This window comes from Hemicordylus capensis, chromosome 1 (assembly GCF_027244095.1).
Source record: "Hemicordylus capensis ecotype Gifberg chromosome 1, rHemCap1.1.pri, whole genome shotgun sequence".
NCBI lineage: Eukaryota > Metazoa > Chordata > Lepidosauria > Squamata > Cordylidae > Hemicordylus > Hemicordylus capensis.
The window spans coordinates 207,963,767-207,979,843 of record NC_069657.1 but is presented as its reverse complement, the minus strand read 5'-3'; the positions used below and the strand labels follow the sequence as shown (position 1 = coordinate 207,979,843).

General features: G+C 43.5%; 2 protein-coding genes across 5 annotated transcripts in view; both read right to left on the bottom strand.

The window, feature by feature from the left end:
- Positions 1-4,819, bottom strand: part of FAM171B (family with sequence similarity 171 member B) — a 67,313-nt gene extending 62,494 nt beyond the window's left edge. Inside the window, exon 1 of one of the 2 annotated variants that reach the window (XM_053271964.1) lies at positions 4,789-4,819. In XM_053271964.1, the coding sequence (XP_053127939.1) occupies positions 4,789-4,804 (16 nt within the window). In that variant the 5' untranslated portion in view covers positions 4,805-4,819. Of the gene's footprint in view, positions 1-4,046 lie in introns of both variants that reach the window. The other variant, XM_053271953.1, reaches the window with a different exon arrangement.
- Positions 4,820-6,220: 1,401 nt separating this feature from the next.
- The window catches only part of ITGAV (integrin subunit alpha V), a 113,896-nt gene continuing 104,039 nt past the window's right edge, over positions 6,221-16,077 (bottom strand). For all 3 annotated transcript variants that reach the window (XM_053271921.1, XM_053271940.1, XM_053271932.1), the window contains one exon: positions 6,221-15,371. In XM_053271921.1, the coding sequence (XP_053127896.1) occupies positions 15,276-15,371 (96 nt within the window). In that variant the 3' untranslated portion in view covers positions 6,221-15,275. The remainder of the gene's footprint in view (positions 15,372-16,077) is intronic.

Here is a 16,077-nt window from a genome sequence, read left to right as displayed (position 1 = left end):
CCGGCACCGACGGGGGGCCCTTTCTTTTAGGGCGGGAGGGCTTGCTTACCCCTCCCGCCTCTTCGGCCCCCTCCAGCGCCCGTATTTAACTTAAAAGCGGGGCACTGGAAACCAGCCGCCTCCGCCGCCGCTACCGCCGCCCCCCCCGAGCAGATTAGCAATTAAGGGTGCCCCTGCCGTCGCCCGCCCGCCAGCCAGCCCGCCAGCCCTCCCTCCCAGCTGCCCGCCCGCCCGAGTGTGTCCTTACCTAATGCTTTAAGTAAACGAGAGGAGCTACCGAACGGAGCTCCTCTCGTTAGCAAGGCCTCCAGAAGACTGAAGGCGCTTTGCGCGCGCGCATGCGCACGCCGCAAAGGACGCCGGAGGCCCGGTCTACCCGCCGGGAAAGGGCCGGGTAGACCGGCAGGGGCACCCTTAATTGCTAATCTGCTCGGGGGGGGCGGCGGCGGGGGCGGCTGGTTTCCAGCGCCCCGCTTTTAAGTTAAATACGGGCGCTGGAGGGGGCCGAAGAGGCGGGAGGGGTAAGCAAGCCCTCCCGCCCTTAAAGTCATACCCCCCACCCGGACCCGAACCACCAAGAGCCGAACCGGTCCGGCAGTTCGGCCATTCCTTAGAATGGCCGCCGGACCGGTTCGGACTCACCACTAGCAGAAGTTCCCTTTGCAGAAACCATGCTGATATGTCCTCAAATTAGGTTCCCCCCGCCCTCCTTCTATGCATTTACTAATGCTTTCCATCATTTACCTGGATCAGACATAAGGTTAGTGGGCATGTTAATTTCCTGGTGCTTCCCCAATCTTTTTATTTTAAACTAGTATTATATGGAGAATCTTCCAGGAGTTTGACTCTAGTAACAAGTTGCATTCTTTTGTTAGAAGATCAAAAATTTTATGAGGAAACAGGAATTTTTTTAGAGTTCCAGGGTTAACTGAAATATTGTCTGGTCACTTCTATTTGACTTACTTCCTTGGATGCCCTCCCTGAAAAAAAAGTGGCTGAGGCATATGTAACTGTCCAGCATCTCCCACAATGAAGACAGACTCAAATAATTAATTCAGCTTCTCCTCCATCTTTCTATCTTCTTTCACTAACCTTTGTTGTTCAACCATCAACCAGCCTGCCTAGCTGATTTCCAGCTTTTAATGTATTTAAAAACACTGCTATTGTCTATGATTTTTGCAATAATGTTCCTCATATTTGATCACTTTTTGTATTTTTGGTTTACATCTTTTTCCATAACTGGTACTCCTCTTTTATCCTTCTCATTTAGCTAAGTCTTCTATGTTCGCATTTTAGAGTTTCCTTGACCGTTCTCACTAACCATGTCGGCATCTTCTTGAGTTTGTTTACATCTTTCCTAATCAGTGGCATACATTCTCAGCTCCATAATCACTATTTTAAATAATCCCCAAGCACCCTGAAGAGCACCACTTTTTATGTCCCACACATAAGGTTGGTAACAATAAAACAACAACATAATTTATGAGGATGACAGACTATAAACAAAGCCATACGTGTTGAAAAAAGCCTTTAAATAACCTCTGCTTAATTGGTGGTTGTCAGCTATTTGACTTATAGGGTGTCAAGCATGATATCAAGAGTAAACAGTTTTGGTCCTCTATTTTATCTAAATTTTCCAAATATCTGTTTTTTTAAAAAGGGAAGGGGAAGCTTTCCACTATGTAAAGCAATGTATCATCATTGAGTACCTGGCCACATTTAGTCATACAATTATATCTTTCACAAGGGTACCATTTTCTCCACGCACTTGCTTAAGGATGCAGCCATGACTTTAGCAGGGGGCAAAAGCACCGCTTTGAGCCTCTTGTGAAGGGGATGGAATTAAGACTTGGCTTACATGCTTTGTTGAATTAGGGCTAAAGTGCTTCAAAGCTTAAATAAGTAAACACTCCAAATGCACTGCAAAGCGTTTTGATATTGACTTAGCTATTCCTGTTGCAAAACATTAGGAGAATTGTAATTTTTGAATTTGAAGCAATCTAAAACTAGATTATTTCAAACAGCTTATGCACCACTTCTCTAATGTGGGGCATTTGCAGTGCAAGACTGATTCAATCTTGAAACATTTCTGTATATATTATCACGGGGAGAGAGGAAGACAAATTTCCTTGCTCAGCACACTGAAAAACAAGTGAGCTCATACATTTTGCCAGTCATCGAAGGGATTTAGACGTGCACTAGCCATTACAGTCACCTAGTGATTACATTCATGGATGTGCTGAGCCATGCTTACTAGATAGTGTTATCCTGCAAGCTATGAACCACCCTCCAACTGACCTATAGCAAGTCCCTCCAGGTCTTGACCTATTTTCCCCAATAAACACTGCAGCATCTGTATAGTAAAAAGACAGCCAGCAGTGCATTAAGACATGAATTCTATTAGAAATCAAAACAAAGCATGAATTTGGCTTTAGAAAATACAAGCAGATCTGTTAGAAGCTAGAGCTTCATTTTTCAAATTAGATCACCAATGATGTGTCACAAATCACCCGATGTGCACGTTCCTTGTTGGATGCGTCATACACTACGTATATCTGGATAGATGTCAAAACACAAGCCGTAAGACAACCATGTTGAATTTAAACTGTGGCAATATTTTACCCAATGTAAAATGCTAAGAATGTTTGGCCAGAGGTGGGGTGGGGGGCAAAATCATGCACAATGCAGGTTGAGCTGCAGGAAATTAAGGATTCTTTCCTCTCCCTGCTAAAATAGCATGTCTGCCTTTTTCAATCCAGATGTGGCTGCCATGAATAAAATAAGGTATTTTCTTTTCTGTGGATAGAAGGGGAAATCTATGCACATTATTCCAAAGGAGCTGCTTTCATATCAGCTCTGAAGTCTAACAGCTGCTACTCTAGGGGAGCTATTAAATCCCACAGTGGGAAAAGAAGAGCAACTGGAGAGCTAATTCACATCCCCAAGAGGCATGAAACCCACTTCATTAAACACACAGTATCCAAGACCCTTCCCCAGCAACACTACCCATAAATAACAAGCAGCACATGCCTGTCTGGGGCAGTCCTCTGGGAAAAGGGGAAACTGCAGGATTTAAAGGGAAAGTGTATGAAGCCACAAGGCGTTCAAAGCAATAAGGGAGTCTACCAACTGATAAAAACAGAGGGAAGCATCAGTGTCCAGGTGCAGCTTTGAGAGGAATGGGGTGATGATGCAGGCAGAGGGGAAACTGAATTAGGACATTAATGCGGCAGGCTAGATGAAGAAGTAATAGACTGCATCGAGCGTGAGGCAATATTTGAAGGGATTGTGCAAGCGCACGTTTAGATCCCTCCCACTGCAACCGGACCCGCGTTTTCCTTGGAGAGAAAACACAGCCCTCCTCCTGAACCATAGTCATCAGGCTTTTATATTGCCTGTTTAGTTCACGCAAATATGTTTCACCATCCTGATGGCACTCAGCCATCTGGATGGAACAGAAGAGATGGATCGAATGATAGGAAGTCGTGAAAGGAGAAATAAATCAAAAATAAAAATAAAAATAGACAGTGGTGGTGCAGCCGGGAAGGAAACAGATCTGTGGTTGCTATTAACTCTGTGAGAAATGAGGCAGTACACAATTGGGCAGCCTCTCGATACAACTTGAAAGCTTTCCAAGGGAAACAGGGCTATATGCACGCCACATAGTACAGTACGGGCTCTGCCGCGACAAACCTTCCCAATGCTAAAAGATGCAGTAGCAATCGATGGAGGCTCTAACAGCGCAAGTCCTCCATGTGAAAGTGAATAGGACGGATGACTGAAATCAGGACGGTAAAGCACGTTGCATAATAATCATCATCATCATCAACAACAACTAGATCAGAAGGAAAAGAGAACAGTTTGTTTGCCTCCCTGGAAGGAGTGTGAGCCCCCCCCCCCATTACAACCACCAAAGAGGTCTAAAAGTGCACCCCAAGTAGGGGAGAAATGAAGTGCGGTGCAATAAGAAACAGAGATAATTTGAGGGTGCATTTGGGTCTCGGTGTCAGTTTGCAAGCCGTGCAGCGCAGAAAGAGGAGACGTACCTGGCGCAGCAGAGGAGGAGGAGGAAGTCCCAAGCAGCGCGGCTTGCTGCTGCTGCTGCTGCTGGGGCTGCTGTTGAGGGCGGCTGCCGAAGCTCACGTCGACGGCGCTGGTGGAGGCTGCGGAGCCCGGGAGGCTCTTCAGCAACAGCAGCAGCCAAAGTAACGCGGCGGCTAGTCCTCCTCGCAGCCAGGAGAACGGCAAGCGCCCGCAAATCCCCGGCATGGCGACCAGCCAGAGGGCAGCGGAGGCATATTGCGGGCCAGGAAGAGCGGCAAGGAGGAGGGAGCGCGGACGCCCAGGCCGGCGGCTCCCAGCAGCAGCAGCTGAGCCTTCACGGCAGCAAGCAGGTCTCTCTCGCCCGCTCTCACCCACACACACGGTGGGGCAGCAGGAGGCGGCCCCCACACGCCCACGTGATTCGAGAGGGGGAGGAGGGAGCCGCCAACCCACAGCTCCAGTCTTCCCTCACCTGGCTACACTACTTTCCCTGGAGATGCCCACCAGCGCAGAGGACACACGGAGACTCCCTTCCGGGCGTGCGCTCCCAACAGTGTGCCGCCGCCCCTCTCCGCCTTTCCAATTCCAAAGCCAGAGATGGCCTGGGTGGTCGGAGGCTGGGGGGGGGGGGTGGCGCTTTGCTCTGGCTGAGCTCCTTCGCCTGCAATAGCGATCAAGCTCCCCGTCCCGACACCACCACCACCCCACCTGGCCCAGTGTCTGGCGGTACCTTAAAAAACTAACCAGTGTACTGTGGCATGAAGTTTCAGGGACGAGAGTGGCGCGACGGTTGGGCGGGGCTGACAGGATGGCTCCTCCTCCGACAGTGGCACGGTGGGGTCTGCTCTGCAGCCGACATTTTTGGTGGCGCACAGGCCTCTTCGACTATTGTAGGAAGCGCTGGCGAACGACAATGGAACCCCGCAAAACATCTTACAGAACAATCAGGAGCCCTGTTCAGATATTGTGTTTTAGGAGAGTGTGTGTGTGCGCGCAGATGTCTGTGTATACTCATCTCGTACATGTGTTTGTGTGAATGACTGTACCTGCGCTCATATTAAAAGTGAACCCGAGTACAGGCTCTTCAAATGCATGGTACAGAGAGGTGTACGGCTGTGCCTGTGTTCAATATAACACGTGAAGAACTGTGCCTGTGTACAGATCTGTACCCGTGTAACTGTACTCTTGTACACTTGTTGAACATAACACGTGAATGGGGCTAGGTGATTCCTCTGGTTTAAGGTACTGCCCCAGACCTGGTCAGTATTAAGACTCTTCCCTGAGACTGTATCAGAATGGACTTGGCAATTATGCAGTGATGAAGACATAAGCACTTAGGTTGTTCAATTCTTTTTGATTGGCACTTAGAGGTTAAGGATACCCTGAGCATTAGTCTGCATCCTTTAAGCCATCTGTCTGTTGGCCACTAATGGCCCCATAACCCAGCCATTCGCGTTAAGTATTTTGAGTGATGCTTTTTTAGAACTCAAGTAATTAGAGTTTTTCAAGAGTGCAGCTTTAAGTTTAAGGAGGCAACAACATTCTTCCCGCAAAGCAAGCACAGATGTTTTAAACCTCAGACACAGAAAAGGGAGATATACTCTGACAGTTTTAGGGTACAGGTTTTGGACAGAATGCAAATGAGAGGCACACAGGCACAGCCTCCCTTGGATAAAGATTTCTACATCTGTATCATCCCCGCAAACAGTGACCTAATTTTATCACACTTCTCTATCTGATGTTTTCTTTGCCACTTACAATTTAGGACAGCACAAACAGCTGACTTAACAAATGTAGCAAGTTAATGCTCAGTAGATGCTCATCTGTATTCACCTACATAAATTTGGGGGAATACTTGTTCATTGTAGTGAGCTGTGACAAGAGGCAATGGATCCCACAAACAGTAAGGTGGAGGTGTGGAGGCAGGTGATGTTACATAATCTACAATCTCCTCAGGGACATATTTCTGAGAGGCACAGAGCACTTTCTGTGGAAGGGAAGGTCATCTAAATTGTCCCGTACCACAAGCCAGCAGTTTAGCTGAGCTAGCTGAACTTTGCAGAAGCACCGGTGCTTCTTTAATCAGAATGATAGCCAGTGACCTTGTGAACTTCATCGTATTTATCCTGAAATGTTGACCTTTGTAATACATGCCCAACAAATAACTCCAAAGAACTGTGTGTGAAAGGTATTTTATTCACAACTTTAAATATTAGTTATTCTACTATTTACAATAAAGATTGCTTAATTGATTTACATGAACAGTTAAAAAATATATTTGACTTTCTTGCCCAGCATAGAAGTTTTAACATTGATGGATTTGTGAGATTAAAGGAATGACCAATTTAAAAAGACAATTGATGAAGCTCATCTATTTCAGTAGGCTATCTTGACCACTGCTGTGTGTGCTACAACATAGGTTTATGTTATTTGCTATCATCAATTAAAAGACTATTCACACAATTTAAATGGTAAGTTTAAGTGCTGGTGGATTTGGGTCACTGCTTTCCCTATGTGATTTTTTTAATCCAGAGCATTACCATTATACTGTTCTGTTTATGCAAAATAAAAGCCAATGTTTAAGCTTGATGTTTAAATATATTGTTCCTTTCTAAGAGGACTCTAAGGACAGCATCCAGACTAGTTAGTCATAGTCATGACTAAGCACCACTGAAATAAATGAGACTAGTCAGTCATAAGTCTCATTCATCTAAATGGGATAGTTATACCTTAGTCTGAGTGCTGTCTGGTGTCTCTTTCCTTCTTTTCATCATGATGTCTTGGTAAACACAATGCACTACATGACTTTATCACACTATGACGTTATTCACTCAACATGAATAACATCTTGTGTCGTCTGGAACACTGCTCCAGAGCTGGGTAGCCCAGGTCCTCTATCCAGGTCTTTACCAAGGTAGAACAAATCTACCATTCGTTCGGCCTTGGTAGGCGATTGTGTGAACGAATGCCCAGGTAGATGGGCTCCCGATCAGACTGCTGCTGTATTAGGCAGTGAACCAGGGGGAAGGAGAGACCATGCAAAGTGGAGTGGAGCAGCTGCAATACTGAGTGCAGCCACTCTGCTGCTCGAGCACTGCATTCTGGAAGTCCCCAGTGCAAACTTTCTCCCTCCTGCAGGCGCTCTGCTGCTCACCGCCTGATGCTCGTATGGGTGCATGAGCAGTGGAGTTTCGAGGAATCTGCAGGGAGGAGCCTGCCTCCCCGCATGCCCTCCTGACACCCATGTAAACGAGTCATGGGCACAATCTTTATGTGTTGTCCCGTCTATTACTCATATCACTGGCTTTTGCTCACAGTGATCCTACACCTCATAGCATGATAACGTCCTGAAATCTGTTGTGTTTATTGAGATGTTAAGAGGAAGAGAGGTAACAGCTCTATTTCTCGTTAATCGTTAAATTTGAAAAGTTTTTAGCCATGCAGCATTATGGGGTGGGAGGAAAGTTTGCTGATTGAAACATACAAGTAAAAAAACCCACAGTGCACTAGTTGAACAGATCTTTGACCACTGCAGGTTAGAAAAGGCTTGTTCTATTGCTTTTAATGATGGCCTTAATTTAAGCTGAATGACATGGAACCTAATTTTTTACAAAAATACATTATGGGAATACATTTTGACACAAAAGTAGCACTGCAATATAAATCAGTTAAACTTTTAACATACATTGTGTCTCACCCAATATGGGTGATCTTAACACTTTCAACAGCTATTGCACAGAAAATCAGTTTAGTATTTTTGCTCACTATCCTTAGAGGTATTGGCCTCCAGGAGATAATAAATTCTACATCAGTGTCAGGCCAAACTCAGTAGGCTGTACCGCATTTCATGCTTTTCCTGGGCTTGGCTTTGGCATCATGTCACACCAGCATTGAATTAGAAAGTTAAAACTCTAGCACTGGTAAATGTTTCCCCACTCAAAAGTATTCTGTGGCAGGGAGGAATAGGAGAAAGGCTATGTGGGCAAGATAGATTGACAGTCAAAAGTGCTTCCAGCAGCATAAAGTTATCTAGGACTCCATGAGGAGCACTGAAGTGTATGATTTCCTCTGGGACCCTAGAACTCTTTATGCCCTCACAACCCTTCATAGTGTGACTTCAAACATGCATGTTCAGCATCAGTGGTGAGTTACATTACCAAAGCAGACACCACACACAGACAGAACAGAGCTTTCTTAACACTTCTACCCAGTAATTTTCAACTGAGGCAGTTCATACATCCAGAGTTCACATATGCCCCTCAGATGTATCCACATATACACATTCTACAGCAAGTTCATACATGCAACATCAATATTAAGCAATGACTTGGTATTGCCTTTGAAATGCCTGCCATAGATAATACATGACAGACAGGTTTTCATCTCACCTCACCAAAAAATGCTTTTAAAATGGATACCCTGTGAAATTATACAATTCAACTGCATATCTGATTCAACTTTAAGTGACTGGAGGCTATGCAGAATTGCTGCCTCTCTGGGAGAAAGTGCCCCAGCAGAATGATAGGAACTCACTGTTCCTTAGTTAGGCTTGAGAGTGTTAATGGTAATTTCACAAGTAATTAGTTAGAATTGCCTATAAAAGATGTACTGCACTTTTCATAAAACCTCAGGAAGTTGACCTTTTCCTATCCGTTGATTCAGTTCCAATAATATTAAATTCTGTTGGGGTCAATGGGAATTGAATTAACTCAGTACCTCTCAGACTATTCTATGAAAATGAAGCAATGGTGCACTTACATTAAAATAAAAACTAATTATCAACAGACAGACAACACTCATATCTGCAGTTTGCATGTTAATGTCTTATGGATTAGCTAGGGCACTTTTGTGGAAAGCTCACACATTTGCCTTGGTATGATCTAACTGTACAGACAGTAGCTCCTCAGTGATTTGAAAGTGGACTGATAGAGCCACAGATACCTACAGAAAACATTTCTGCTATGGTCTCTTGTCATACAGATTTTTAGGCTTTTATAGTGCTTCAAAAACCAGTTAAACTTGTTTAGCCAAAGATGACAGGAGGACTACCACCACCAACAAAAAAAGTTCTGCAGCAACAATGAATCTATCATACTGCCATGTTTCTGAAAATCTACTACCCATACCCAGTTCCTTGGAGCATCTGTGAGTCTCTCACTAGCGACAGCTATATTGATTTTACAACATCATGCATTCCCGAATGGCAAAATCTCTTTTACACACCATCTTAACAGAGAGAGGCCATCACAGATCAATGACAGAGCACATGTTTTGCATGCCTAAGGTCCCAATGTCAGTCCCTGGCATCTCCAGTTAAAAGTATCTCCAGAGATGGGAAAGACCTCAGCCTGAGACCTTAGGGAGCCACTGCCAGTGAAACAGGGCTAGATACATGGTCTGACACTATAAGGCAGCTTCAAATGTTCAAAACCCTGCAGTGAAGTCACAGTGCAGCAGCATTTATGACTCTGATATAACTTTTGTTGGGCTTCCTAAATTGCATTATTTCCAGGGCAAATGAAAACTGGAAAACTCCAGCCCCTATGGATTACAGCTGTAAGGACTAGTCTTAGAAATCAGTGAGACTTCATGTCAATGGTCACAGAGATTTAGCACAAATGCTGAAGTGTTTCTCTTCTATTTAACCTTCATATGAAAACTATTTTGTAAAGCAGGAAGATAGAAAGATAGATAGATAAACTTGCATAAATATTTCCAAACTACCAAGAGCTTAAAACCTCCTTAGATCTTTTAAAGAAGGTGGTGGTGGGGAATCAACTCAAGGCCATGATCACTCCCACTGCAGAATTGGAAGAGTGTCAAATGCATCTCTTGGTATGGTTTGAGGGCCTCCTGTTCCCAGGAAACTGTCAAATGCTCCTCTTGGCACACCTAGAATAGCTCTCTCAATTTTGGCCTAATTCCATAAGAAAACATTCATATTGAATGGAGGCATCTCTTCATGTAGTGACATGCTCATATATGTCACTGAAGAAGTGGCAAATAGTTTCACATCTCAGTATCTGACTTTTATGGAAACTGAATAGATGTGGAATGTGAACTATTTCTCATATTCATTCTATAAAATTTATGGAAGGTATTATGTATTACTACATTATTATAATGCTGATATACTTATTCATACTGGTCTTGCCACTGGTCTCTCCGCAGCTGTTTTACCTCTCCCTCTTGCCTCCCCCAGGCAGTGCCTCAGTTTTTTTTAGGGGAGGAGGTTTGGTTCACCCGAGCCGTCCTCCTCCAGGCTCCTTGGGGTTGCTGTGGTGGTCTCTCTCCGGAGACCTCCACTGCTCACTCTCCAAAACTCTCATCACTAGCCAAGCCTGCCTTAAATCCCTCCTGACAACTGATGCATCCCACGCCCCCGCTAATTGGACCTCTGCCCTGCCATGTCAGGCTGCTCTCACCCTTATCCCTCTCAGCTGTGCCTTGGTCTGCTGCTGCTGCCTCCTCCCTCCCTCACCCCAGCTCTTCCCCTGGCCCCTTTAGCCCAGCTCCTTGATCTCACAGCATCATGGCTAGCTGCTCATCTCTGGCTGGCTGCTCATCTCGTGGCCCTGCCTCTGACCTTGGCTGCTGAATGAATGAATGTCAGAGCTGGTAAGGCCGGCAGGGGCACCTGCCAGACAATACTATATAGTACTTATTTATCCTACTGCTTTAACATCTCCCAGAAAATAGACTTAAAGAAACAGCATTTGCACTGGTTGAATGACTGGAGAATTATCTTGTAGATGGGCAACTATCCATTGAGTACAAGAATGTAACTGTAAAAATAAATTTACATCTCTAGAAAAACACCTAATTGTGACTAATACAATAGGGCTATTAGATAAACCATTCTGAAAATGTATACACATATTCTTTTTGAAATAGACTACATAATGCTGTGCACATTTAATAACTTCTGATTTGACTGATAACTCATTCTTAAAATGGTAACTTCACTGACGCCTTTATTCAGATACAGACTGAAGGAGTTATGAGGCAAAAGAATACTTCCATCCTGATCCTATTTGCTTGTACTTTCCTTCCAAGTAAGAAATTTAGGGATGGGTTTTGTTTTGTTTTTGGAGGAATGGTGTTCTTTGTATCTGTTGGTAGGCTGGCTTATATGGTGTACAATATATATATTCTTTATTAAAAATAAGTATAAAAGACAATATTTTCAATGGTACCTACCTTTTTTACTTCTCAAAATTATTTACATACTATTTACATAAAGTTACAGTGTCATTGGCCTATATGGAAGGATACAGTGTGAATGTGACCTACCAAAAGTATCAGACAACCAAGGAACTCAAATAGTGGGCTCCACTGCATTCTGCAGTTGAAGTATAAGCTACTACCAAACAGGCTACTATTTGGACAAAGAGCCACCAATATGTGGTGGCTCTCGTATTCACTAATTCGTTTAATGAATTTGTATCCAGCTATTCTTCAAAATGCAGAGGGGCTTACAATTATTTTATAGAAAATTTACAATAAAACAGAGGAATAACAAATGTCCCAATTCAGCTAGCGCAACATTCCTCCCAGTGGCTGATGTGGAGTCTCCCTTGTGTTTAATTTTAACCTGTGAACCCCTTTTGGGACAGGAAACTATCTTCTCATTCCTTTTGCTACATAAATTATCTTGAGAACTGTGTTGTTGTTATTGTTGTTGTTGAAAAGCAATATATAAATATCCGTAATGAAGATTAGTATGATAATATCATCAGTACGCTTTTTATAGGAAAGGTTGAACCTCACAGAAGTGAACAGTTCTCCTTATTGCTTTATGGCTGTTTCATACACGCACGTTCATCAGCGAATCAATATCAAGATGACTTGCAAATATCACAGAACTGATACCACAAACAGAACCTCCATATCAAACCCAATGCTTTTCACTGGTGTTAATTCACATATTCAGCTGCTGGTATATCTAGTAATTAATAGCAGAAAAATCAAGTGACGTATTTACGTGTGTGAACCAGGCAGAAGATAAGCACAGCAGCTCAGCTTCCTTGTGCTTTCCTCTTAAGAATATTAAGAAAGCAGGTTAAATGATTCAATGATTCAAAATCACACAACCTTTATAAGAAGGCCTTGTGAATTTTAACAATGCCAAAACCATATCCTCATTTACTTGGCGCTCAACTGTTTTTATCGTTCCCTTAATCATTGTTCTAGTTCTATAGAAATGCATATCCTTACAATTTTATAGCAGTATTACAACTGGATGAAAAGATCAAGTGCCTAACACCAAGCATTAAAATTCACCCTTATGGGCCTGGCCTCATGTCCTCTTTCCACAGACAAACGTTTCATGAAAGCGCTCAAATTCCTGGTAAACTATCTCTACTCAGGTGCAGGCTTCAATAAAGGAAAGGAACGGTTGTGCCATCGAGTCGGTGTCAACTCCTGGCGACCACAGAGCCATGTGGTTTGCTTGGTAGAATACAGGAGGGGTTTACCATTGCCTTCTCCCATGCAGTATAAGATGATGCCTTTCAGCATCTTCCTATATCACTGCTGCTTGATATAGGAGTTTCCCATAGTTTGGGAAACACACCAGTGGGGATTTGAACCAACAGCCTCCTGCTCTCTAGGCAGGTTACTTCCCCTCTGCGCCATTAGGTGACCACAGGCTTCCTTACATACAGTAAATTCTGGCAATGATCTAAGAAGCCTCAAGACTACAATGTATATCCCTCTGGTCAGTGGCAATACTCCCAGTCAGTGTAATGATTATAAATCAATCTTTAACACTCTTTGTTGGTAGCAGTCAAATGAGCTTCACATCTATATGCATCCAGCAAGTATTGAGGTGCTGGTAGGGGGAGCCCTTTTCCTCCATCACTCCAATATCTCCACTGCATTCAGCTATTGAAGATTTTAAAACTTTGTGAAGAACCATCAGTATTTTGCCTAAACTCTATGGAGCAAACTTTATGTTATGAGGAATGCATTATTAACAAGCATGCTTAAGACCAGAAACCCCACCCCATCCCCCACTTTTTCTTTTTGTATGTGTGTTAATTAACAAAAAGCAGCCGTGGGTACTAGGTTGGGACTGTAGCATGTCAGGAGGGGAGGTTAACGCTTTCCACTTGCACCATTCTCCCAGCAAGTGCAATTCTCCACTTGCACCATTCTCCCATTCCCCCCCCCCCAAAAAAAACAGCTATTTGCAGCAAATAGAACTTTAGAAGCAACTAGCACCTTTGCGGCTGCAAGGGGGTATGTTTCTGGCAGGAAAATAGTGATGAGTGTCTCCCTCAGTTAGCCATCTGGATTCCTCTCCACTCCACACACAAACTGAATTGTTTTTTCTTAAATAAGAGGCATTTCTGGTCTTAAGCATACCTCTTAATAACATATTCTTTGTAATGCATAGTTGGGCTCTACATTATGATCTCACTAGTGAGGACCTGTTGGGAAATCTAGGAGCAGAGCCAGTGTGTAGTCATGACAGAACAGAGCAGGGCTCTGTTAGAGGATGAGGCCATATGACCACCACAGTCTACTCACTTTTCCCACAAAGTCTACAAATGGGATGCTGCACATTTTGTTCTTTGAATGCAAAATCTGGTTGTCTTATACTGGATTTGTCCCTGCCAGATAACTCACATTCCTTCCTTCCTTCCTTCCTTCCTAGAAGAAGAAGAAAGTTTTCTACCCTCATGGTTGTGGAGAAAAGCTGTGAACATTGTGGGAAGGCTCATAAGTTGGATCTGGTTGGCCTTTGAGCTGTTAAGTGGGTACTTGGTAGGGTATTATTGCTCTGTACAGCTTTCTAACATTTTCCATAGTAACAATTCTCTAATCCTATAGACCATGTTCTCTAACGTCCTCCTTTTGCTTGTCCCCTGACAATCTATTTTTTAATTGTGTTTTATTTGAAAACCTGGCTTTTGAAAGCAGAATTTAATTATACAAAGTAAACAGTGGTCCACATCTTCCACAGCACTACAAAAGCAGAAAAAGGGCTCTGCCCCACAGAGTGACAGAGCCTAGCTGCACTGAAGCCTTGCTCCACAGCAGGTGGGGGTGGGAGAGGGAGAAGCAAGTTTTGTTTCTTTCCCCTCCCTCAAGGAGCCCTTTCTTCTGCAGAGAATATACCCCTGAGGGTCGTATAGCCCTCAGGGACATAATCTTGAAAGCAAAAAATGGGGTTTGAGAAGAGAAGTTAAAATAGCTTTCCCCCTCCCCCTCTGCCCACACTGGGCTGCAAAACAAAACTTCAACATAACTATTCTCCAGCTGTTCTGTGAGGGCAGAGCCCTTCTTCCACACCTATAGTGTTGCAGAAAATGTGGGCCACTATATTTAATTTGTATAATTTACTCTGAACACAGAATTTGGATCTCCTCAGATAGAATTTACATTTTTAAAATGCAGAAAACACTTCTTCCTACATACTGACCTATGGAAAATGCCCTACGGAATCTAGAAAGTTATCAGAAAATTATCCCATTAATATACCAATCCCCCATTGCCCCAGAAAATGGGGATATTATTATCTAGAAAAGAGTGTAATGATCTCCTTTCAAAATCAGGAAACTAAAGTGCATCTTCCATGTTAAAGACTTGGCACACAAAGAAGTAGAAAGTAACTCCCGGAACTGATCACATACTACTGAGATACACTAGTCCTCTTCTATTGTGGAATCATCAGCAAAGAGACAACTGAAGTAGACCTGTGCAGTAATCCATTGTATGTTTCTTAGAGTTAGAGCTTTCTAGTTTGAAAATAAAATGTAGTGGAAAGTGAGTACCGTACAGTACTTCAAATAACGGGTGAGTACCTTAGGAAAGTCCAGCTGGAAAAATTCAATGGGAGGTCCTCAGTTAGTGTCCATGTAGTTCATTAAACAAATGCAGTAGCTGTAGGTTTACAGACTTTAAATGCTATCTCTGTAGCAGATCAGGTTGTACCAAATAAAAATAAAAAATGTTTGTCTTTTGGAGCTGTGATTAGTGAATTGTGGGACTTAAATATGCTCATCAGTGCACATGTATCAGTCACATATGTGAACATGGTTAATATGAGGGAAGCTAAAATGTATTGCTCTCATTCTGTAGTTACCTTAAGACAATTCCCAATGCCAAAATACATTAGCAGTGAGGTTCTGGATTGTCTGTCTCTCAAGAGAGAAATATACATCTTTAAAGGAAGATTCTGGCAATTCTAAACCTTTGGGTAAGTGACACAGCTAAAACACTGCTTAAGCATCTGATGTCCCTTCCCCGTTTTCATGAGGCTGCAGCTGTTCCCTTTCTTGTTCTTCCTGAGGTGGCCGCACGCGTTTGAAGAAACCCATCTGTATCATAGAAAGAGAAGGGGTGGGGGAGGAAACAAACCTCACAGTTCTTATTGAGAAGAACATGTCATCTCCAAAAGTTAAATATCTCTTTATGTTAATACACCTGGGCCTCACTAACAGGAATATTAGAATATCTAAGGCACTTTCATCATAGTTAGAAATCTGAAATTTGGTATGCATGTACAGAATTCAATAATCTCAGTTCAAAACTGTCGGGGACGTTTTTACTACACTCTCTCAAAAGTCAGGACAGGAAGCCTGTCTCACCATTGTGGCCAGCACAGCAGAGGAGAGCATGCCTAGTTGGCCCTGAAAGGACAGTTGCACAGCCCCATTCTGAGTTCCAAATGCCTCCACCCAGTGCTTTTGGAGGCTCACAGAGGATACTGTTATCTCCCACTCACCTGATAGCCCTAAACCTGAACACTTCATTGCTACATAACTGGAAGAGGGAATATAGTGATCTGGGGGGATATTGTTAGTATAGCACAACAGTCACATACACAGACTACCAATTGACCTTCAATAGGGACCCTACTAGGGCTATGTGAAGCCTTCCCCATTTAATTCAGGGGTTGCCCTGGCAATTCACCCCAACCCCCCAGCCCCTGGTTTGATTTGGGGGTTGAGGGATTCCCACCCCCACCCCACCCCACTACCTTTTTTTACTAGTACATCCATACTGTGATTTTTCACACACACA